A 27,318-nucleotide genomic window follows, 5' to 3' on the forward strand; every position below is an offset into this window, starting at 1 on the left:
GAGCAGAGATAACTGTAATATTTTAGTTGTGTTTAATGGTGTTGATACACATACGTTGCGAAATATTCATCAAACCTGGTACAGCGGTGACATGGATATAATTAAATTCAGAAACTTCTTTTCACAAGCGCAAGCTACTCCGCACGGGTTTATAACAATAAATTTGCACGATCCTAGAACAAGATATCGAATCGGACTCGATAAAATATTTGGATAAATTAATAGCAGCAGAGGGGCCATGACCTCAAGTTGGTTCGTTTTTGTTTTTTTTTTGTAATTTCACGAGTTTTCATATTAACCGGAGTCCTCAATCATTTATTTCAAGCAAATATTCAGCTCGAAATATTTTTAGTTAGAAGCCTTATTTCGGTTTTTGGACGCTTCCAAAGGTCGGTCTGTTCCCCCCCCCCCCCCTCGCTGCTCCTGCTCAATGATCTTTTCTATAATCAGCTCAGTATGGTAATGAGGAAAATAATGTATCGGAGGCCACACATGTGACATACAAAAAGCCTTGGTTTGGGAACCTATTACCCTTTCAAATGACCTAAATGTTTTTTGCGTCTGCAATGACACATGTCAATCCAGCAATAAATGACAACTGGATGACTTACAATTTTACTGAATTGTTTATCTATTAATTCTGTTTTCTTAATTGTTTATGTATTAATCCTGTTTTCTTAATTGTTTATCTATTAATCCTGTTTTCTTAATTGTTTATGTATTAATCCTGTTTTCTTAATTGTTTATGTATTAATCCTGTTTTCTATTTTTGTAGGTTTTAGTCTTTATTAAATGACAGAAATACGATACGCATATTTTAAACAAACTATATTTTAAATTAATTAATTTTAAATGACAGAAATACGATACGCATATTTTAAACAAACTATATTTTAAATTAATTAATTTTAAGAATATATCTTCTAATTAAGATATGGAAATGGCACAACTCAATTATTTTTCCTCCTATTTTTATTGAAAAATAAAAATTGTATATTTCATGAAAATATGTTAGGTTATGGTCAAATCATAGTATTAGAGCAGTATTAAATAAATATTGCAGATTAAGTGATCGACTTTTAAAAAAAAAACAAACATAAACCAATACAAGCTGTCAAGTGAGGGAAACCATGCAGCTTGTAAAAAGGGATACAAACCAAAAAATCGCATCAACAACGATAATAATTATGCTAAAGAAACATACTACTACATTGAAAATATGAACAATGCTCGAGAGTAATTCCTTTCATCTCCTAGTGTTGCCTCTTTACATTCAAATACGATTGTGAATGTGGAACTAAGTACGTTTCCTGTTATGGAAAAGCTAGTTGTTGAAACAACGTATTTGCATCTCACTTATTTCGACTGCAAGAACAAACTTAAAGACCTAATAATGTTTCCTACCTTAATTAGTCTCAGCAAATTTTTTTCTATGTTTTCTAATTGCATGGTGTTTATGTTTGTAATCATATCATTATATATGATTTTTATCTTATATGTGTTGTCTAGTGTTGTAAAGCGCTCAGAGCTTCTAAAGATTAGGCGCTATACAAAGTCCTCGTTATTATTATTATTATCTAAATCCATAGTATATGATAAGTTCGATTGCGTCAGTATTCCAGAGTAGAACGAATCAAGATATCCGATTTAACTATATCCTACAACGAGATATTCTAGACGTGATGCAAAATATTTCTACTCCGAAAGATAGTTTCCATGATAAATATCTCATCAAAGTTTTAGAGAAACAGATTCTGCAAATAGCTAGCCACTATATCTACTACAGAATAAATAACCAGAAATCTCCATTTTCCGATAATCTGCAAAGCTGCATTAGTTATGCCTGTTTATAAAAACGTTGACAAGAGATATTGCAACTATATGTGATCAAGATCTCTTCTGAGTTGCGAGAAGAACATTAGAGAAAGGGTCGTATTGAAATAATTTTATAATTAGCTTTATTAAAACGATATAGTTATAAGTATCAGTCTGATTAATGCCCCATCCATCCACTTATCGACATTTATCCTTTTTTCCCACAGCTCTTTTTATAGTTGTGGTCTTCTGCAATATTTCGTAGACGTTCGATCGTGTTCAGCATCGTGGTCTTTTGTGTAAATTTAGAACGATGAAATTAAACAATCACTTTTGGAGTAGTTTGCAAGCTATATGACAGTGTACGCGATTACATTCATATAAGTTTAAGTGAATTCCAAGGGGGGAGGCGGCAGGTTAAAGGCCGCTATTCTTCTTTATTTAAGAGTTTAACGTTGTTTTTTCTGAGTTTTTCGTGGTATAAACTGTCAGTTGCCGACTCACACAGCAAATAAAGCCCGAAGGGCGTTATGTAAGCTGTGTGAGTCGGCAACTGACAGTTTATTCCACGATAAACTCAAAACAAACAACGTTAAACTCTTATAATTGAAATGTCAGTTATTCGTTATGTTAATTTGTTTGTATCGTTAAAAAACAGAAATCTTAATGAGCGTAGTAATACACGTTTGGGGTTTTCTGTTACGGAGCTATTTATAGCACTTAAGATTGTCCTGCTTGATCGTAATAAGGTCATCATAATACCAGTCCTTCAACCAGTGGAAGTCAAAAAATTTAAACTATTTTTTTTATAAACTATTAGAATGTTTTTTTCCTTTAATGCTTATTTCGTGTCTGCCTTAACTGGCAGTTTTTATCTTATGCTATACACGTGACTCTATTCATAGAAGTTGGTATTCTTAGAAAAGTAGTTCTCCTTACAGTTCATACAGAAATAAACGCAATTCATTTTGATCACGTGGTAACATTCTGACCAATGGAAATGGTACTTCCCTTTACCAGCTACTGGCATTGCAATTATATAACGATAATTCCGATTATATTCCATGTGTTCCAATTAATTTGCTGATGATTACTTCTTGACATATTTGTCCTAAAATATTGGTGAAAATAAATATGATTTGAACACTGATCATAAAACTCCAAAAGTTTGTTCTAACCAGTCTAGTAAATATTAATTTTTTTTAAAATCAGATGTCATACTCTACTACAATAATGTGTGTTTCCTTAACAACGATGTACTTCCTCATACATTCACTAAACATTTGGATGTAACTTTTAGTGGTGATGAGAAATGGTCACCTCATTAAAATGCTATGATTACGTACAGCATTAAAATATAAATTAATCAGAACAGCTTTAGAAACAAAACTACCCTTGTCACTTATTGGATGACGTTTCGAGTCTGTAGATGTTTTCTCGGACTATTGTTCTCTAGAAAAATTAGATTACAAAACTTAAATTAGAAGCAGCAATGAATTGTTACTTAACTAACCGGAAGTACATGAAGGCACAAATTTGCACAGGCAATCTGGTCGTCCAAAGCTATGTGAAACACGAAGATATAATAATACTAAAAAGGCCAGCAATCAGTTTGACCATATCTCTATTGAACAACCTTAATGAGTACATAATACTTGCTCAGTCATTTCGACCATATCTCTGTATAACAACCTTAATGAATACATAATAATTGCTCCGTCTTTTCGACCATATCTCTGTGGAACAGCCTTAATGAATACATAATAATTGATCCGTCATTTCGACCGTATCTCTGTGTAACAACCTTAATGAATACATAATACTTGCTCCGTCGTTTCGACCATATCTCTATGGAACAGCCTTAATGAATACATAATAATTGATCCGTCATTTCGACCGTATCTCTGTGTAACAACCTTAATGAACACATAATACTTGCTCCGTCTTTTCGACCATATCTCTGTTAAACAGCCTTAATGAATACATAATAACTGATCTCTGTGTTACAGCCTTAATGAATACATAATACTTGCTGCGTCGTTTCGACCATATCTCTGTGGAATAGCCTTAATGAATACATAATAACTGATCCGTCGTTTCGACCATATCTCTGTGGAACAGCCTTAATGAATACATAATAATTGATCCGTCATTTCGACCGTATCTCTGTGGAACAACCTTCCTAAAAATGTAAGACTTGCTCTATCAGTTCGACTATATATATGTAGAATAACCTTCTTAAAAACATAATAATTGCTCAATTATTTCGTTAATTCAGACGACTTCAAACTTAAGAAAACCCTGAACCGCCCGTATACTATATAATGAAAAGAAATATTAAATCCGCCATATGATAATTAAATAGGGGGAAAAATTGAATTATGTGTAACTAATAGCATTCTATCATTGTTAGGTAACTATGGACAGGTACTTGAAACTGCATGTATTTTAGAGTGTAACTGTTAAATAGGTCAAAGCAGAAGATGATATCCTAATCTAAATCTCCTACTTTTGTCCGCTACGGTTGACCTGCTAAGTCACGGTTGACCTGCTAAGTCACGGTGGACCTGCTAAGTCACGGTTCATCTCAACTATCTTATGATGTAAATTGTAAAGTGTTTAAAGCCGTTCAAGGTTTTATTAAAGTAACCGGGTGGTTTTCTTGATATGATTAGAAACTATTTCTTGTCACAACTGTGCAGATATTATTATTTGTATCACTCCTATCCATGTATTTCATTCTGATACAAACGTTTAAAAAAACAGCAGATAATTTGAGTTCAGCGAGACCCTTTTCTGACCTTTTAATTTTAGTTATAATGGTACAGATTCCAATATCATGTCAGGAGATCTCTAAGTCAATGACTTTTTGTCCAGCTGTTACACTGATTTCACTAATAACACTGAAATGCGACACTGCATATTGAACCATATGAGCTTAATTTATAGCACAGTGTGAAGTGTATTCTTGAACTAAATTACTTTCCTAATTGGATTACCACGGACTTCCGCATTCCTCGACAAGTAATCAATCGGGGACGAGGCTAGAAAGATTTTTGTCATGTGTAAACCTGCGCAGATTTGATTCTTTAAATATTTGTGAGAAGAAAAGACCGAGAATGGTATTGTCAATTTAATGTAGACGATACATAGAACATGTTGCCCAAGGGTAATATTTAATTACTAAGGGTTACAGAAATGGCCAAAATCCACCAGGGATGAAATCTGATTGAAGTACTGACTGCATAAACAATTTATTGCAGTAGAGGCGTATGGTCATTGCGTTGCCGATGATACATGTTTGGAGATCACCAATCCAATCATGCGACATTTTGACCTCATAGCCTCCCACACGTCAGTAAATTAGGTCACATGATCCTTTTCAAATACACGTCATTTAATAACACGTGCCATAAGGGTGTATATAATGTAGTTTTGGGCAGATTTACGATCGGTTTAGCAAAACTATTTTGTACAGTTAAACATCGTTTTTCTCTACATTCCTCGGAATGCCACTTTAGAATTTATGTATAATGATATGTATATGAGTATGTATAATGATATGCATATGAGTATGTACAATGATATGCCTATGAGTATGTATAATGATATGTATATGAGTATGTATAATGATATGTATATGAGTATGTAAAATGATATGTATATGAGTATGTAAAATGATATGCCTATGAGTATGTATAATGATATGTATATGAGTATGTATAATGATATGCCTATGAGTATGTACAATGATATGTATATGAGTATGTAAAATGATATGTATATGAGTATGTAAAATGATATGTATATGAGTATGTAAAATGATATGCCTATGAGTATGTATAATGATATGTATATGAGTATGTAAAATGATATGCCTATGAGTATGTACAATGATATGTATATGAGTATGTAAAATGATATATCCATAAGTATGTACAATGATATGTATATGAGTATGTACAATGATATGTATATGAGTATGTACAATGATATGTATATGAGTATGTAAAATGATATGCCTATGAGTATGTATACTGATATGTATATGAGTATGTACAATGATATGTATATGAGTATGTAAAATGATATGCCTATGAGTATGTAAAATGATATGCCTATGAGTATGTATACTGATATGTATATGAGCATGTAAAATGATATGTATATGAGTATGTATACTGATATGTATATGAGTATGTACAATGATATGCCTATGAGTATGTACAATGATATGTATATGAGTATGTAAAATGATATGCCTATGAGTATGTACAATGATATGTTTATGAGTATGTACAATGATATGTATATTTGTATGTATAATGATATGTATATGAGTATGTTGTTGTTGTTGTTGTTGTTATGGGGTTTAACGCCATTTTTCAGCACAAATACATGGCGGCCAGTATTAATGGTGGAGGAATAACCCGCGAAATTCCCGGAAAGAACCACCGACCCTCGAGAAGCTACTGACAAGCTTTCTCACATACCTACATTGGCCGAATCCGAGACTCGAACCCACGCAGACAAAGGTGAGATACCAGTGATCGGTAACGGAGAGCGCTTTAGACCACTCGGCCACTCGGGGCCCCATATGAATATGTATAATATGTATATGAGTTTGTATAATGATATGCATATGATTATGTATATATACAACAGCATCAGCCTAATGCTAACTACATAGTGATGATGTAAAAATAGTAAAAAAGGTCAAGCCCGACACCCTGCCTAATGCATGTACTAAAGAGGTACAAATGTCACAATGGACATGGCGGATGACAAGCATACCAATTTTTGTTCTTTTTACGATAACGGCTAACTTGAATTAATGCATACGGCCCATACTGTCTGTTATAACTTGAATTGTGCATACGACCCATACTGTATGTTATAACTTGAATTATGCATACGGCCCATACTGTCTGTTTGAGCCGCATTGTCACCGGAAAATATTCAAAATAATCGTTGACTGTCACTCTCAAGAATCAACATTATAAATGTGGGGTCGGTATAACGTTTTCAGGAGAAAGGCACGGATTTAACTCAAATACTTTAATACACTTATTATAACCATTCTTTTTACAAAAGAAAACTTGACTAGATTTTTTGTTGTTTCTCTAATGTAGAAATATTTTTATTTATATGCAATCTGTCATCATCCGATGAATGCTCAGCTAACAAAGGTACAGTGAAATTTTAAGACGAGAGAGAGAGCGTTATTCCTATTCTGCATTCCCGAACCCGCTAAGACTTCAGTGGATTCATTCAATTTCCACACATTGTTTCAGCTTTCAGGAAAGATACTAAGTGGTAATAATGGTAAAAATAAATACGAAAAATATCTTTCAGCATTGATCATGCCATCAGGTCCACGTGTCTTTCAACTTATCATTTTCCTTATTTCACAAAGTTAGATAATATTTAAGATATTTTATAAAAGATTAAATGATTGTATAATTAACATACTGGTTATAAACAATTAACAGACATTAGCGAATTCTGAATTCGGGGAGGGGGATAAAAGATAAGCAAACACTCACAAAAACATATCAACAACTAAACAAAGACCCAAAACTGTGAAAATAAAATCATACAAGCAACTAGCCGTTTGCACATCTAAGTTAAAAACAAACAAATTCTTTCGACTTCCAAGAAGGTAAACTAAATTATTGTTAACCTATCAAAGTAATTCCTTACAGTTCCTGAATTTTTAATTGGTCTGCTCCCTTGTGGTGGCGGTCACTAGTGTTTGCATTTCAACAAGAGACAGGTTTGTCCGGTAGTGTATCACCAGTTTCATTTATATATATATATATAATTACATTTTACAGTTTATAAATCTACTGATACGATGTCGCATAAATGTTGTTATATATACTTCAATAAAAATTTTCTTTCTGAAGAAGCATTTTTGTCTTTCTATATAAGTGCACGGCACCTTAGTAGCGATCATACTGTTTGTGTCCACTGCAGACCTGGTTTAAACGAATGCAAGGAATTTATCGAACTTGGAGCGGATGTTTCTGATTCTGAGCGACTATGAAAAACTATCAGCCGTATTATGATTCTAGATATCAGACAAATATAGCATGATTATTTAAAGCTGGATGATTCTCTGTCAGTCTAGTCTGCTTAGAACACATATTGAATGTCATTTTGACTGTGAACTAACTTACCAAATATTTTCCCCAACAAAGGCCTTTTAATACATGCATTTTGTTAACGGAATTCCACTCGGTAGTCATTTATTTTCTGATAATCTTCATGGTACTTCAACAGATTCCTTCCATATTAATTTTGATGACTCAGCAAAATTTCTTCCCCCCCCCCCACTCGTGTCCTAAAGCTGAGCTAAAATAATGTTTACATTACTTGCAAGTCTCACCTTGCTATACTCTAGTAGCAAATTCAAACCAGTGACTTAAAAATATTTGAGTCGAAAAGTGAGCAATTAATCTAGTATTAAAATAAACAGAAGTTAATAATAGATTACTGAGCTTTCTTTGACAACCTAGCCTTATGTTAATTCTGTAGATCCTGCAGTGAAAATATCAGGAAAACAAATTAAAGAACAAAAAAGTTTTTCTTGGAGACGGTCCTGTAATTTTAGATCAAGTCTATGTAAATTTGCACTTCTGTATTACATTTTTTTTACTAATTTCCTGCATATTATTTATTCTTATTGTTTATTTCTGGTTTATTTCTTTTTCAGTCCAAACATTTCTCAAGTTTCCTCAGATGTCATGCTATATATCTTCATGTCTAGTGATCAAACTTAGTATGAGGTCCATCGATCTTATACGGACTTGTCTCTCATCCGAATTCAGACATTGGAATCTTCATCTTCTGTAAACGAACGTTTTGTATGTTTGATGGTTGAAATTTTAGCGGATAACAGAATCAGGGTGTGTAGTTTTAAGATATTTTATTCTGACTACAAACGATAAGTGCAACACAGTAAACAAAAAGTGGCCTAACACGTCTCCACGGTGAAATGTAGAGCTGACTAAAACAAAATTTAAAAACAGTTAGATGTTGAACCTTAATCCAGGTCTAAAGTTGAACCCGAAATTGTACTCATACTGTGAGATCCGAATGCATTTCTATAACAAATAATTCTTGCTTCAGCTATCTTCTGTCAATGCTTTTTCACACGTTCAATAAATATTTCTAAATCTCTATTTGCCAATTCACCCTCGATAAACATTGGTATTTTCTACCGATGTAAGAAGGAATAATGGCTTAAAATAACAGTCAAAGAATAACAATGAACCCGAACAAATGAACATACATTTTTGACCTTTGACGCCATTTGAATAAAAGGAAGCATACGGAGAGCATAGCTGGCGCCTTCCAGATATATTATTTCAGTTTGTTTTTATATAATTCTATTTTTGTATTGTTTTACTTTCAGTTGTTTCAAAAGATCCGAAAATGACTCCACCCACATTTAACTTTAAGCGTTTTGCTTTAACATGTCTTAACAAGTTTGAAGTATGTCTGATTCGTACTTTTCATATTACATTAACATCATTAAATCAGCGAAGAAGTCGAGCAAGAATTATACTTATATTAAAACTACGCGCCATGTTTTCAGAATCTTAAAGGTCGACGTCATGATATTGACATGCGTCCTGGTCGGTTAATTACATTTACTTTCTTTATTCTTTCCATCGTCGTAGAATTCAAGGATTCTCATTATAACATCTACATAGATACGTACTTTTTATGTTTTGTGCAATAATTTCCAAAGGATATGTGAAAGAGCCAGTGTATTATTCTGATGGAAGGAGAGACTGACAGGACATGTAATAAATTTGACTACACTTAACAAACTTAACTATCTTATATAGACGTTCAGAAGAATATAAATGCTCAATTTACGTTATCACGAAACCGCTCCGGTGGTCTAGTGGTTAGAGCGTCCGCCTCGGATGCTGGAGATCGTGGGTTCCATCCCCAGCCGAGTCATACCAAAGACTTACAAAAATGATACTAACATCTGCCTCGCTAGGCACTCAGCATTAAGAGGTTAGTGTTAGGACTGGTCAGCCTGATGTTAGAATAATGTGACTGGGTGGGACATCATGCCCCAGTGCTACACATCACTATATACTACCACATTGCAGACATCGTAGCGATATGACTAAAAAATTGTTAAAGCTACATTAAAAATCTAAATCACAGACACACACGCGCACATACATTATCACATTATGAAATGAATATTTATTATGCTCTCTATCTCTATGCCACGGTGTGAAGAAGAATAGCACGGTCCAGCCGCCATATCGTATTGAAGTCACTATAAAGTTATAGCTTCATGTACTCTGTCTTTCTCTCTATGTTTACGAGAGCCGCGGTGACTCAATTGGTAGAGCTGGTCTCCTGTTTGATACCACTTAGGATCCTGAGTCGTCTGCCTCTGTGTGCCTTTGGAGAAAGCATTTATCTCATATTTCCTCAGCTTGATATGTTAAAAATACCGTTAAAAAGTAACAACAACAAAAAGCGCTATGTTCGTAATATAGTGAAGAATGCAGAATACCAGACCAACGATTCTCCGGCTATGGAATAAGTGTGTGTGTGTGTGTGTGTGTGTGTGTGTGTGTGTGTGATTTGGATTTTGAACGTAGCTTTAACAATGTTTCAGTCATATCGCTACGATGATGCAGTGTGGCATGGAGCATCATGCCGCAGATATTGAACATGATGTCCAACCCAGTCACATTATCCTGACACCAGGCCGACCAGTCCTAACACTAACCACTTAATGCTGAGCGTCAAGCGAGGAAGCTGTTAGTTTCATTTTTGTAAGTATGACTCGGCCGGGGATCGAACCAATGACGTCACGCATCCGAGGCGGACGCTCTAACCACTCGGCCACCGGAGCGGTTATGGAATAATTTAATCGATATTTACCTTTTTACTACTGATAACAATTTTAGGAGCTTTTATTTTCGAAAATAAAGCAGAGTAAAACAAAAGAACAATTTCACCCATTCACGTCTAGAATAAAGAATCTTTTTCCCCATGAGTTAATCTGCACTTTTCCTAAATCTTATATTCCATATGTGCGAAACTTACGTTGTTTTAGTTCTTACCCTCACAAGTTTAAGCTATCGTTCAGTTAAGCGTTATAATGCATTCCCAATCAGGAATTCATCTATAGTAGATTATATTGATAAAGGAAGAACACATTTAGTCATGGAAATTATTGCATTGTCGAAAGTTCCATTGTCATAAGAAGTCAGCGACCCAAAATATGCTAAGGTAAGCCAATTAAACTGAATTACATCATAAACGAATTCTGATGTATTTTGTACGTTGTTATATAATAGATTTTATTAAATTCAAAAAGTCATTTTTCGAGAGTGAAAGTTTCAGAAATACATCTAAATAAAATATATCACCCCATAGTTCAATCCAAAATTGATTTTTTTTTTATGTCTTTCAGCGAGGTCTCTGAAATATAGTATGCCGAAATTAAACCATGTAACAGAACAATGTGAGTATGGACGGTCGGAATGGTCCTCACGATGTCATATTCGAATCTGTATGATTGGTAGGAATGTCCGTAGGTTCGTTCAATTCCGCCACTGGTTGATTCAGTTTAACATCTTTACCAATTCTTACGAAGCTGCTGTACCTTTTAGTTGCATCTATTGGAATATAGGAGGCAGTGTCTTTCTTGCCTGAAACAGAACAAATACAAAGTGAAGTACGCAAACTGTGTTTGTGCTTATTATAATTGAGAAACATTGCCTAAGTCAAAGCCCTCAACCATATTCAAGTTTGAGATAAACCGAAGACTGGCAAAGGTATGCACCTTTTTCAGTTAATATATTAACAGGTGCACACAATATTTTCGAGTGTAAAGGTTATGTACAGAATATGTGTATAGCTTTCTAAGATGACTTTTATCATTCATAACATTCTTCTTTGGTTTACAAAGACAATACTGGCTTGGTATATGAAACCAACACTGGCTTGCAGAAAAAAATACCCCGATTTTTGTAAAGGATTTTCTGTTTAGTTTTTGTTATGTGTTGTATACAAAGTTGTTCGTATACAATTTTGGTTTCTAAACTTCGCTGGAAAAAAACTGAATTATACTCTCATTAAAGTCTGTCCAAAATGCATTCGATATCTCATTATGAGCCATATCTGACATTTTATAGTCAAGAAATCCTTTTATAAGTTTTAAAATTGCTAAAGTTTTGATCGTACCTATTCTAACGAAGGAACTGTATCTTTTCTCAGGTTTGGTCGTGTTTTCGCTCTTTCCTTAAGGAGATAAGTTTTGTCATTAGTTTCTATTGCACAAATTATACTACTGTTAGATAAACACTGCAACTGTATATAACTTGAGGAGAATTGTAACGATTATAGCGAAGTTTGCTGTTTACCTTCACTGGATTTAGCTAATATAAACAGCGTATATTTACATCATCAGTATTGTATTTTGATTATTAATTTGAAGATGCCGTACATAAAGAAGGTTTAACCGACAACTGTGTTATATCAATGTCCTTCGCTAACGTTTCAATGATACCCATTTACATCTCATAGAAATTCCATTTTGCTTTTGTAAAATTGTTACTGAAAATATTTGAAACGTAGAATCAAAGTGACTATCTATCTAACTATTGAAAGTGACTATTACATTGTTTTATCTTTACTTTGCATTTTTACTCAGTAGTGTGGAGTTTTTGTTTGTTTTCTCAAAGAATCTTGCTTGAATAAATTAGTATTTAGTTTTATTTTGCCTATTCATCCAAATGAGGTGTATCTCTTTTCAGGGTCAATCTTTCTTCGCTATTTCCTGATTAACGAGGAAAACCCCAGTAACACACTGCAATTTAAAATTTGAAATGGTATATTAATGTACAAAAATTGTGAGGATTTTATCAAGCCTGATTCGGCACATTATTTGCATTAGGTTATGATGAAAGCCATCGTGATTTCAGCATCGATCATTTATTTCATTTGATATGCTTTGTTTCATACAGTACAGAGTAAAAACTGACTAATCCGGATGCCTCATTTATGACCAATCAGTAGTGTTGGATGCTGAATTAAATATCATTTGAAGTATGCCTATCTTGATTGTCATAGCTTTCATGCTTATGAAAAAGCATCCTGTTACACTGAAGATTTTATACTTTGTGGCTATATGAAATTCATTTAAACATTATAATATCCGTGCTCTACGCTTTCATGTTGGCGAGTATATTTTTTTAGGAATTTCCTCTCTTGGAAAAAGGATTATTCATTCATGCTGTAGTACCAATTCTGACGAAGGAACTGTATCTCTTTTCAGGTTCTGTCATTTCTTCGCTCTTCTTGCCTGTTAAAGATTAATTTTATTATTACTGTTCTAAAAACATGTCATATTATAGTCTAATAGCAGTGAAATGTGACATAAGAAACACGATGAGGATTATATCAAATCCTGTCCCGTAATCACTGTTTACAATCAAACTTAAAATCCATTATTACTTATGGAAGTTCGAAAACATGAAGAGGAAACAAATAAATAAACTTTAATAGTTTAGTTATGCAAACTCTATCAAAAGTAAAATTATTTGCAATCAATGTCTTGAATTTTGAGGCTAAAATAGATTTCTGAATTGTGGTATTTTTTAAAAACTGGAAATGCGGTGATGCATTTTTTTATAAATTGGACTGCATGTTTTAATATTAATGCTGTGACACGATTTGAACTTCACAGTTTTATGCATCGTTTAAATTAAAGAGTGTGTGTAATTACAGTCGTTGCAATTGTCATTAACGTTAATGTCTATAATTGTAGCCATATTGTGGAATTGTATTAGATGCAGTTGTCATCAACGTTAATGTGTATAATTCTAGCCATATTGTGGAATTGTATTAGTTGCAATTGTCATTAACGTTAATGTGTATAATTGTAGCCATATTGTGGAATTGTATTAGTTGCAATTGTCATTAACGTTAATGTGTATATTCTAGCCATATTGTGGAATTGTATTAGTTGCAATTGTCATTAACGTTAATGTTTATCGCTGTTAATTGTAACAGTTGCAGACAAGTGAATTTCGAATAAGTGAAAAATAACCTTTTTATGAATCATGCGACAGTAGATCAGATTTGTTATCACAGAGCCGATACCCGTCACTTCTCTCGTAGAGAGCTGCGTGCCATTAATTAAAGGCATATAAAGTCCAATTTGTACAAGTACTGCAATTTCCACATAAACTACCGATCGATCCATTACTCATTCTCATATACATTATCAATCAACGTAACAAATAAAACGAAAAAACTTGGACACGATCTCTTTAATCAAAAAAGGTTTGTTCTGTTGACTCGATATTTTTGTTTTTACAAATTAATGCTCATTTTCCCTCCATTTCGTTGAAACTAATGTTTCAAATTTTCATATTGTTTCATCGAAACATTTACAAATATAATTGTTTGAAGTCTGTTATGGATAATATCACTGGCTCCCTTTAAATGCTTTAGAATCAAATTACGTGTATTAAATTTATATTACATGCTAAATTGAAAGTTAGATAGAATTGCTTTCATAAGTTCATTTTCTTTTGTAAATCACTAGTGTTTGATTTTCATAAATATTCATAAGGAATTTGTGATGCATGCTAGTTAACCAGCTTATGTATAATCAGACTGCCCTATCTTCGTTTCTGTAAAGACATTTTCAAGTGGGGATAACAGAGTTGGCATTTACGTTCGAGCAAAGTTGAGAAAAAGCGTATAGATTAGAATGTTTACATTAGTTTTATATCACAAGTTTGATATATTTTCCCGTAACAAACATAATAATTCCTGTTTCAGAAGTTAGTATCATAAACTTTTGAACTTCTCTTATAAAGCCGAGTAACAAAAAAAGAAAGGATGTGATATTGTCAAAGTCCGTTTTTTTTCAAATCGCAAATACCTTAATGTGGCAGCGATAGTTGGATATTTTCCCTGAATTAAAAATTTTAAGTTGACTCTCTCCCTCTCCCTCTCTCTCTCTCACACACACACACACACACACACACATCCCGTTACCAATTCGTACGAAGCTGCTGTAGCGTTTGGACGTATCTAGGGAGTTATCTTTGTCGCCCATATTCCTGACATATCCATCATCGCCTTGTGGACTCTTTCCTATTCTTACGAAGCTGCTGTATCGTTTTGCAGTCTTCCCATTACTGGCTGTTTCTCTTATCTTTTTCTTTGTTTCTGCATCAGGATCTGCTTCCACGTTTCCATACAATGCGTCTTCCACCTCCTTCCCAATCCGCAGGAATCGGTTGATCCTTTCCAAGTCATCCTTTTCCAATTGTAGTTTTATCGCATGACTTGTGTCCCGTTTTCCAATCCGAATAAAAGAAGAGTGCCCTATTCGTCCAGTTCGTCTGAAATAAGGCTGCTCCATCAAAGTTCTGAGAAGGCTGTCACGACTTTGAAGGAAAGCCATGGATGGGAATTTCCCAACTCTGACAAATGCGCTTCCTCGCCTTTGTGGTGCCAGGTCTTCCGTTTTCTCCATATCTCTACCAATTCTTACGAAGGAACTGTACCGTTTGTCCATGTCGTCACCATCTCTGCCGATCCGAACAAAGGAGCTATATCTATTAGCTGACAAAGGATTACCGTCTCTCCCAATTCTGACAAATGAACTTAGCCGCTTTTGAAGTTCGTTTAATTCTTGGCTTGAGAGTTCATCGTCCATAGGTTTATCCGTCATATCACCAGGCATATAGTAAGGACTGTCCTTTCCAATCCTCACGAAAGTACTCAACCGTCTCTTCTCGGAAGGAAATTCCTCTGTACTATATTCATAATCTGAAACACTAGGAGAGCTTTTGCCAATCCTTACAAAAGAGCTTAGTCCTCTTCCTATACGCACAAAACTGCTGGCAAGTCTTTTCTGTGGATCTGAATCAATGGTGTCTAATTGCTCAGGAGAAAAGTAAACAGGTTCCCCGGACTGTAAAAGTCTATTTTCGACAGAGTCTTCTTGTGCTTTGATTAAATAACGTTCACTAATTAATAAAAGAATAGTTACGATATATATTTTCCCTCGCTCCATTGTCCTGAAAAGAAATAAAAAGCTAATTAATTCATTTCAAATGTTGACAACTGTTACACGAGGGCACTGGGTAATATCCTATCTGTGGACCAGCCAGTAGCATAAATGTCGTCCAAATGTTACCAGTAGAAGGAACTTTGACGTGGAATTAGTTTTCAATGGAGATGTATTGATTGCATCCTTCGTCAGTTTTAATTTATTAATCAAACTCGAAGTACGTTTTGCATATCATGCTGGAGGTGGAGGTACAAAATTTGAGCAACATACATAGAATGGTTGCAGATGAGCAAGTCCCGTGTTTTTAAAACTAAAACTATCAACCAGGAAGTATATATCTTTCTTTATCAATTTTCATAACCATATTTGTACACTGGATTATATCTTTTTCAGTTTATTCACTTCAATATAAAAACCTGTGAATTGTATGATATTCTGTGTCTATAGATGGCAACGTTCTAAGTATTATCCTTTTCTCTCGAAAGAAATGTTTATAACTATGAACGTGACGTAATACACGCAACTCGAAATACGAGAAAACAAAACATGTTTATTTTAATACATTGTTTATTCAGTTATGACCGAGTATACTATTCAAACTCTTAAAATAGTATGCAATTCATCGTCATATATATATATATATATATATATATATATATATATATATATATATATATATATATATATATATATATATATATCAGACCATCTATCTAAGCAAGGTTTTTGATGAGTGTGTAATAAAATTTCATTGAACGTGACAGTATTAAAAGAGTAGATTTTTTTTTTTAAATGTCGGAACTTGGGCTGGCTTTCACCATCTAAGATAAAATTTCTTAGAGCTACAGAAAACAAAACAAACGTGTTTTCGTGTTCATCCTTGTTGTGTCACTCCCCGGCAAATTTGTGTAGGAAATGGTAAGCAAGTGATCTGGAAGAAGCTCGTTCCCGTATTGTGCACTGACGTTGCACATTACATTCTATGAAAGTATTTAATTTTAAATTATTTATTGTGGTAGAAAAACTACCAACTCGTTCTAAGTGAGTATGGCGAACTCGATAACTTTCCCAAGGAAAATGAAGAATAGGCTTTCGAAATTCACTGGCCATGACTCCTATACAAACCGTTTATTTCTAAGAATAGGAACCAAATTTCTTTACCGATGTTAACGTGTTCCTTCCATGGTTATAAAAAATCTCGGAAACTGCATCCTCGGGATATTCATGAATTTGACAGGAATCACTAGGAATCTTTTTATTCCTAAATTAGCAGATGCATATATAATCTTATATAATCTAATCCCATTTACTAATATACCGCTACAATGGCCTAAGTGAATAGAGCGTCCGCCACGAAAGCGTGAGATTGCGGGTTTCCTGGCCGAGTCCTACCAAAGACTTATAAAAATTGTACTAGCAGCTGCCTCTCTAGGAGATCAGCATTAAGAGGGCAGTGTTAGGACTGGTCGACCTTGTGTCAGGATAATATGACTGGGTGGGACATCATGCTACATGTCTGCGGCATGATGTCCCAGTGCTAGATATCACTATAACCTGCTACACTGCAGACATCGTAGATATATAACTAAAATTGTTAAAACTACGTTAAAATCTTAATCACAGGCATAACACATCACGACACAAATATGCTTTTCCGTGTGTAATTGACTTCATTTCACTTATTGTGTTTAACACTGTAATTTTAAAAAAAGGATTTTGTGGGAAATGTTCACATCCGTACAAAATAAAAAGCTTGTTCCTAATTAGATTGTTATTACAGTGATTAAATACAGGATATTTAATTTCACGATTAAAATTTGCATGGAAATTAAAATGCATGAGTTTTAAACTTTAACAATTCCGTGATATCTACGGTCTTTTTGTTTATATGAAAATTCGGTTTTAACCTTAATTGATATTCTTGTGGTGATCTACGAAAAAGTTAAGGATACGAAAAGTCTGACACTGTTGATTAGTTCAATATATAAACGGGTAGCCCCGAGTGGCCGAGTGGTAGAGTCTCGGGTTTCGCCAATGAGGGTATGTGAGAAAGCTTGCCAGTAGCTTGACGTGGGTCAGTGGTTCTTTCCGGGGTTTTCCCGGTTTCTTCCTCTGCCATTTTTTCTGGCCGCCATGTATAGCCCATCATGTGCTGGAAAATGGCGTTAAAACCTACAAGAACAACAACAATATATCAACGAAAGTGTTGCATATTTGACCCTTAAACTGTCAGCGGACACATATCAGCTATGCTTTTCAGACATTTGTATTAAAATTTCATTTGTTATCAACTCCAGCAATAAATGTGTGAATCTTTTGGATCCTTAGAACCTACAGCGAACAAAATTCAGGCAGTGTGATTCTTGTTGTGGACATGATAAGGTTAAAGGCGAAATCAGTCCGGGCATTTTTCCTGGGCATTAAACCGATCCGCAGGCAATTCTAACTTCATTAAGGAAAATTGCTAGGATGTTCCAAATCTGCTGCTGTGGATCTGAAATAACTCCACATTAATCACCTCCTTTGACCTTAGAACACGTTAGGTTGTAATTTGAGATGAAGATGGTAACATAAAACAAACTAGTCTTTGGCAGATATTTATAGAGCATTGCTGAATAAGATATTATTAAAGAGAATTCCGTTTATCTTCGACTACAAAATCAAATAACGAGCGGGCGATTCGAGATGATATGAAGTCTAACACAGTCACGGCTCAATTTATATATTTTTCAGTAGGTGTTTATGACCTGGTGTAGACAGTCTCTTGAGGCGAAAAATCTCTTGTGACTTAAGCCATGCCACAAAAAGAAAGTGATTTCTGATGCGTAGTCCAATTAGCAATACATCTGGAAATCATCGAAATGGGTGTATCAAAAACAAAAGAGGGATATGCCTTTTAGACACGCATAAGACTCCAACCAATAACATTGTCAGCTGCAAAAATCACGTGATCCTTGGTCGTGCTCAAACAGGTAAGAAGCGAGCATCACGTGTTCCCAAGATTTATCTCGACTATCAATCACACACGGTGTTTTACGTCATTTTAAAATGTTTGGTCCGGACTTTTAATATGTATGCATGTATGTGTGTGTGTGTGTGTGTGTGTGTGTGTGTGTGTGTGTGTGTGTGTGTGTGTGTATGCATGTATGTATGTACGTATGTAGCTTAACAACACGTTGGCACAATAACATTTATATGTCTCCGAATAAAAAAGTTAAGTTCTAACAACCAAACGATTTTGTTTAAAAAACTGCAAAGATATAAAACTTTATTAAGATAAATCCTTCATCGTGTTAGGCATCACTATAAACTGCCACACTACAGACATCGTAGCGATATGACTGAAAAATTGTTAAATCTACTTTTAAAAAAATCCAAATCCCACACACACCTTCCAAGTAAACATAAAAATGCAGCCCTACACGATAAGAGATAAAAGTAAAGATGTTAAAATTCTTTGAAAAGTTGATAAAATAAACGATAACGGTGAAAGTATAAAATCATTAAAATATAGGCAATTTTTTTTAATATTAAACGAAGATTCCAAGTTCAGGATTTTATTTCGAGACAGCTTCTGAGTTGGCATTTCACTGGGTGGAAGTCGGTACACTGGACAAGAATGTGTTCTGCTGTCGGAGGATGCTGACAAGCCATACATTTTGGTCTAGGTTAAATCTTTCAGAGGTACGAATGGGTCAGGTATGTGTATCGATGTTACCTAACCGTTTTCATATAAAACAGGAATAGCTGCATACAAATAAAGGCAACAGGTAAATTATGGATATATTGGTGACCGACCGCTACAATTTCTCATGAATGGATACACACAACAAGGCCTGTCGACAATTGATTCACAGGAAATTTCAAGGCCTGTGAAAACTTGATACATAGAACTGTCAACAATTGATCGAATTAATCTATAACTCCAACCGCACTAATTTACATATCAATCTTTTTCTAAAGGAAAACAAAGATAATTTTTTGATACATATGACTCTTTATTTTGCATTGAACCATGAATGAAATCCCTCAAATGAAACGAAAATAATTGTAATAAATAGTTAAGGAACATTGCGGGTTCCAACATAATAGGTGGGCAGTAGGTGGGTTAGTCAAGAAGTTTTCTTTTTTTTTCACCAAAGAGATTGTTTATGTAGAACACGTATAGTTAAACAAATATGATTTCATATTTATTATGTTCAAGTTTCATACCATAGATTAAGACAACTACAAACACTCCACCTTTGATCTGTTAATTACCTGATACAACCTTCCTCTGGTCTGTTAATTAGCTCATACAACCTTCTTTTGATCTGTTAATTAGCTGATACAACCTTCCTTTGATCTGTTAATTGGCTGATACAACCTTCCTTTGATCTGTTAATTAGCTGATACAAACTTCATTTTATCTGTTAATTAGCTGATACAGCCTTCCTTTGATCTGTTAATTAGCTGATACAACCTTACTGGAAATTAAATTAGAGTAGTCAGTAGTGACACTTAAAGAAACGTTCAATGATTTGCAGCACTTACCCACTACATTTCGTTAGATCTAGTTTTGCCAGTGCGATCAGGAATATAACTGTCTGAATGAAAATGTATGGTTGCTTAACTTCCTTTCCTCAACCTTGACGCTTCCTGAGGCGGGAACTACTAGTATGTGATTTGCCTGTTATAGGGAGTGACAGTAGAACGATAACGACAGTCGGCAGGTATAATTCCAATAGAGCCTTGATATACTGATTTTGTTTTGATGAGAAACTAAAATATCATCCTTTCTGACTGTGATTTTTATGGACAAGATCAAAGAACACAAAAAAGGATTATCAAGTTTTTAAAAACAAAACAATTCACGAGGGATATATTAAAGGTTTGATTCCTGGTATCACAAGTTACGAGGATAAATCTTTGATTTGTCAATCGGTCGTCTTCTCAGGGTAATCCGGCTTTGTTTGCTTTAAAAGCCACTCGTCGCAAAACTAGCTGCGCAACACATTTAGTACAATGGTCACATGAAGATGTAAAAAATCATACACAAGTGTTCATTTTTTACCTAAATTCTTGAATGAAGTCTTGTTATTTCAATATTACGATTGATCATTACAGGATATCCTTTAGCCATCCAACTCGACGAGCTACAAGCACCCAGATCAAGTTAATGATGTGTTTGTTATATACTTTGGACTCTGATTTTATAATACAGTGACAGCTGTTATGTTCTTGTTGTCTTTTTATTTGGATTCCATCTACTCACATTGTACATTGTGTCTAAATTTGTTTCTAAATTTAGCGCAACTGTTACTCGTACACATTTAATAGGGTTGGGCGAGGGCGAGATCGTCTATGACACCGACGTGTCTAATTCTGTGTTAGCTATACATTTTATGCATCAAATCAGTCAAGGGAAAGTAGCTTTCTTTATGAACTGGTTAATGACGGGCATATAATATAATGTTTAACACATATATTCAAACGCCTTGGATGTTATTGGTTTTAGCTTCTGTGACGTCTCATAGTGTCACGACAAGTATCATATAGAAATTATGAGAATATTTCATGACGATGGCATTATGTGGTGCTGTTAAATTCTAAGAGTTTGAGACCAGTCACACAATATCTCATATGTGGCTGTTGTATTTCTCATGTGTGGCTGTTGTATTTCTCATATGTGGCTGTTGTATTTCTCATTTGTGGCTGTTGTATTTCTCATGTGTGGCTGTTGTATTTCTCATGTGTGGCTGTTGTATTTCTCATTTGTGCCTGTTGTTTTTCTCATTTGTGGCTGTTGTATTTCTCATTTGTGGCTGTTGTATTTCTCATATGTGGCTGTTGTATTTCTCATTTGTGGCTGAGAAACGTAATTTTAATAGTAATCATAAGAAGAGGAAATCAAATGTTATGAAATCCCTAATTGTTTGAAGAATGTATATCCGATAAGTGTACAGTTTCCTTTGATCTAAATTGTATTTTCAATCCAGATAAATAAAATATTAACCAAGATTCAAGTTTATTTAGGATATTTCATTTTGTACTGACATATTTATTGGTTAACTTGCAAATAAGCATGTCCAAAAGTCCTTTATTTTGTGTCACAGCTGAACAACGATGTCCAAAGGTCCTTTATTTTGTGTCACAGCTGAACAACGATGTCCAAAAGTCCTTTATTTTGTGTCACAGCTGAACAACGATGTCCAAAAGTCCTTTATTTTGTGTCACAGCTGAACAACGATGTCCAGCAGTCCTTTATTTTGTGTCACAGCTGAACAACGATGTCCAAAAGTCCTTTGTTTTGTGTCACAGCTGAACAACGATGTCCAAAAGTCCTTTATTTTGTGTCACAGCTGAACAACGATGTCCAACAGTCCTTTATTTTGTGTCACAGCTGAACAACAATGTCCAAAAATGTGTCAACATAAACCACAGCTGTCGCGATATCTATATCATACAAACATCCTTTAGGTAGTGACATTAGGCATTGTGACGACTCGTTCTTTCATTGTTTGTGCCTGTATCAGTAATTTACAATCAAGAGTACGTGTCTGTATCAGTAATTTGCAATCTGGAGTATGTGCCTGTATCAGTATTTAAAGAGTATTTTATGTCGAGAGTATTTGAATTTCAAGATTATTTATAATAAGAAAATATCTATATCATACAAACATCCTTTAGGTAGTGACATTAGGCATTGTGACGACTCGTTCTTTCATTGTTTTCTTGCTGAATTAACAAATCGTTAGTTGGATGAAGACAGAGTACATGTGGACACAGTTCCAACCGGAGTATTAAGTAGGCTACATTTGCAATTTCGAGGTCAGTCCTATGGATTATACCTGAAATGTATGCCGATAACTGATATGCGGACGACCTCAGCTAGTTACAAAACAAGGATTGTCCAAGAAGTTTCGAATTCAACTAGCTATATTTTCATCCTTTCTCAGTCAATCCTAATCAGTTCAAACGTAGAAATAACTGAGGTGGCCCAACAAAATTAGAAATTCTTTTCCTGAAGAGAAATTCAAGTGAACATAGTGTATGTTTTTTTCTGTAAATTACTACTCCGACAAACATCCGAAGCATATTTGTGACAAGCGGAAACAGCAAAGTATCAAGTGCAACTTACTGCAGGCAACATAGACACAACGTTGTAGCTGCACCCTCGGATTGGGGTCTACATTCTGTATTAGACTTTTTTTACAATAAGAAGAGTAGTTAATGAACCCTAGCGTAGGAAAGTAATGACTCGTATGTGCGGTGAAGTGAGAGTGGTAATGTTTTGTTTTGTTGTAGGGTTTAACGCCATTTCTCAGCACAAGATAGGCTATACATGGCGGAAAGTATAACTGGTGGAGGTAGAACCCTGAAAAACCCAGGGAAGAACCACCGACCCACGAGAAGCTACTGGCAGGCTTTCCCACGTACTCACGCTAGCCGAGCCTTGGACTAGAACCCACGCAGACAGAGGTGAGATGGCAGTGATCCGGAACGGTGAGCGCTTTAGACCACTCAGCCACACGGGCCCCACCTGAGAGTGGTAAAAAGTAACTTAGTATTGTGTGCAAGAAACAAGAATATTATAAAACTCGGGTGACGGCTCCAGTAAGTGACAAGAAAGGTAATTCGGAGAAATTAACACACTGGATTAGAACGATCGCTGTCTGGAAATCTGTGGACACATTTCTGTGTTAAATGGGGGGAAAAAATCGTAGTATTAATCGCAACCTAAAACAAATGTCTATAAAAACTCTGACGACCGCTTGAGTAACTGATAAAAGAGGACAGTCTGAGAAATTTACCTGCAGTGATACAATGATAGCTTTCTGAAATTCTGTGACACGAATATTCTGTGTTACAATCAACAAAACCTTTTCAACATATGAGAAACTTAACAAAGAATTAATCTTGAATTGCTTCAAGAAAGAATGGAAACCACTTTTATACATTTTTGAAACTATTATATAAGTATAATTTCGTATTTTCTTTATATGATTATTTTCAAAATTCTGAATACTGTCCCGTAGTTAAAATAGTTTCTGGAAAATATAGATTTTTTTCTCAATTTATGAGACAGTCAGTTTATACAAATAATTATAATTCCTGAGGGATATACTGTAAACAGCAATCACTTTGTATACAATGATTGTATACAGCAATCACTATCACTTTAAAAGCCATCGTTTAAAAAACCGTCATGTGTTCTTCGTTATTTCATATATCTATACATTTTCTTTCGCAACAAAATTGTATAATTTCGAATAATTTTCAGTATTTCTAAACAACCCGAGAGAGAACAATAAACAACAAGCAAATGAAATAAAATGTTGCGCAATTGAGAATTGGCAATAATCTTAAATAATTCAACTTCAAGAAATAATATCTCGTTTTCATTTACTTCCCTCATTCTCTCCAATTTTTTTTTTCTTTAAAATTTGTTTTTGTTCAATAACAAAAATCATAAGAAAGAATAAAACTCAAGAGAATATTATGAAACCAGACTCTCCGAAAATAGAAAAATCCCCCTTTCATCTGAAAACGCATGGTCATGATGCCAAGTTCTTATTTATCCTATTTAGTTGTCCATACTGTCGCCATCATAAATAATCAGGCGTCAGTCAATTATGATATTGTCTAAGATCAACTTGTAGCTCCTTCGATTAAATACACAATTCAATTAAATTCTTCTTTTGTCTTGGTTGTATATTAACTACGCCTTTTACATGATGTACAGTATTTACTGACCGCCTTTACAAGAGCAATGCCATTCTATTGAAACATAAAGTGTAAATGAGTTTTAGTTTAATGTAACGTGCGCGCATTTATGGCGTAGTCATGATACGAGAATAGCTTTGTTGAATCTGCCGTATAATCTTACGCCCCTGTTACTGCAGAGTTTGGCATCAGTACTGACCTTTCTGGACAACATGACTAAATGAATGATCTCCCTTGTCTAAAAACATTGATGAGATTGTATGGATTTAGATTTGTTTTATCTGTTAAGATAAGAATGTTAGCTGCGGTCCGTCAGTAAACAAACAGGAAAATTCTACGTTCTATTTTTCTCAATCGTCATTGCTTTACTTTATCTAGATGTTTTACTTTTCTACATTTTTCCACGAAAAAAATAGACGTAGAAAACGTTTGATAAACGGAATTGTTTAAAGTTCAATATTTTATCTCCTGGCTCGTCATTAAGCAGTTTTTTAGTAGAGTTCACATGTTTAAAAAAAGACAATATTCTGTTTCATACGGTGGTAGTCGATGCAATCGACAATACAGGGTTCTGCTATCAATGGCATTATGTATGGATGAGTCAGGCATATATATCTACTACGCGATCCATTCAATATCACCTCTTCTCAGCGATTTGTTCTGTAAAAGGAATGTCATTCTGTAATGATGGCCATGTTGTTCTGAAGCTTTCTCATGGAGTTTTCAGCCAACATATTTGTTCTAAGTATATAGGTCATGCTGATTTGTTTTATATTTTAAGTCGCTATTTGGAATCTTCCATTTACAAACTGGTCAGTGCAGTGCAGCTTATGCTGTTTTCTGACCTTTCATTATTCGTAATGCTAACGTAACAAAGCTGTTGCAACACTGTAGCAGTTCTCTGTCGTGGTCTGGTTGCCAGGGAAATAAGTGTAATATATTGTGACCATCGTATACTTTTTTTTCTCATGAGTTTGCTTATGTAAATAAAATATAATGGAGTTATGTCGATATTATTGTAATAAACATATAGTATGTGATATTTGTATTTATGTTTATATATTTGCTAGATTTAAGTGACTATTTGTTGATTAGTGGGAGACATGGATGTGATGATCTTTTTCAACCTGAGTAATTGGCCATTTTCTAGGAGCAGATGTCACAATGTACAGATTTCACGAGACCTTATGACAGTATGGATTAGTTTCGTAAAATAGGCTCTCCCTAATATCTTAACATGGGGAATCTCTGGATATTTTAGGTATGTGTGTTTAGTAATTTGAGTTAGGAATAATTAGCTCTATTAGATGTTTGGATTGTGTTTTGTATTTCATGGCGTGAAGTTCTAATATTCGGCTTGTAAAACCAAATTAATAAGTCATACAGATGTGAAAAGCAAAACCATGCAAGTGTTAAATTAGAGTTTTGTGAATGTGGTCATTAGTTGATTAGAAAAACAAGCATTTTTAATATTCTTGCATTTAAAAACCTTAAATTAACAACAACTGATGTTTTGTCGTGGTCCTTGGAAATGATGAACCCAAAGAACATTAGAGCCTGTCTCATGCAGAAGTTGTTTGATTTGCTTGATAGCGAGACTCTTGCGTGTAACATGTTTAAAGAAGTAGCTTTCGTGGACTTGAAAATGATCAAATCAAATTTGATTTTGAGAGAAATTGATTTAAATCGCATGATCCTTTCATGTGTTTGTCGCAGTAGTTTACTTGTATGCTTTATAAATTGTGAGACGTTCATGTGTCTTTATTGCTCTGACACTATTTCTTACACAGTCACATACATAGATTAGTGCTTTAAATAGTACACGTTAGTCAGCAATTTAGTATTGTACTTTGAATCAATGACTATGGTAGGTCCACTTTTCCAAAGTGTTTGATCTAGAGCAAGAAAGAGTTTGTACATTTTCTTTTAAAGGAAATATTTTCGAATGCTTCCAAATTTTACATATAAGCATGACTTGGCTGCACGCAAATAAAGGCCTGCAGATAATGTATGAATAGTATAGCGTCCGACCGCTACAACTTCACATGAATTGATGCATTGGACATTCCAAGATCTGTCAATAGTTGATAGCATAGGACATTCTAATATCTCACAACAGTAGATAGTAACACTATAATCCCACCCACACTCATTTACCTATTAACATTTTTTTAATTAATGAATATGAAAAGAAAATTTTCTAGACAAATAAATTTTATCTAAGAAATTAAATCGATCAAATAAACTGCTTTGAATAATTAGTCAAGGATTCTTGTAGATGTGGGCCCAGAATGGAGATGATAACATAATAGATGTGGGCCCAGAATGGAGGTGATAACATAATAGATGTGGGCCCAGAATGGAGATGATAACATAATAGATGTGGGCCCAGAATGGTGGTGATAACATAATAGATGTGGGCCCAGAATGGAGATGATAACATAATAGATGTGGGTCCAGAATGGAGATGATAACATAATAGATGTGGGCCCAGAATGGTGGTGATAACATAATAGATGTGGGCCCAGAATGGTGGTGATAACATAATAGATGTGGGTCCAGAATGGAGATGATAACATAATAGATGTGGGCCCAGAATGGTGGTGATAACATAATAGATGTGGGCCCAGAATGGAGATGATAACATAATAGATGTGGGTCCAGAATGGAGATGATAACATAATAGATGTGGGCCCAGAATGGTGGTGATA

At 34.5% G+C, this 27,318-nt stretch overlaps 1 protein-coding gene across 1 annotated transcript in view; it reads right to left on the reverse strand.

Annotated features, from left to right (window-relative positions):
- Positions 1 to 8,731: 8,731 nt before the first annotated feature.
- The window catches only part of LOC149784902 (uncharacterized), a 48,814-nt gene continuing 30,227 nt past the window's right edge, over positions 8,732 to 27,318 (reverse strand). The window contains exons 2-4 of the mRNA XM_089978494.1: positions 14,878 to 15,908; positions 13,112 to 13,171; positions 8,732 to 11,516 (exon numbers count right to left, since the gene is read on the reverse strand). Of these exons, the coding sequence (XP_089834620.1) occupies positions 11,356 to 11,516; positions 13,112 to 13,171; positions 14,878 to 15,904 (1,248 nt within the window). The 5' untranslated portion in view covers positions 15,905 to 15,908 and the 3' untranslated portion in view covers positions 8,732 to 11,355. The remainder of the gene's footprint in view (positions 11,517 to 13,111; positions 13,172 to 14,877; positions 15,909 to 27,318) is intronic.

The sequence above is a fragment of the Sinohyriopsis cumingii genome, chromosome 13 (assembly GCF_028554795.1).
Source record: "Sinohyriopsis cumingii isolate HCF-2022 chromosome 13, ASM2855479v2, whole genome shotgun sequence".
Lineage (NCBI taxonomy): Eukaryota > Metazoa > Mollusca > Bivalvia > Unionida > Unionidae > Sinohyriopsis > Sinohyriopsis cumingii.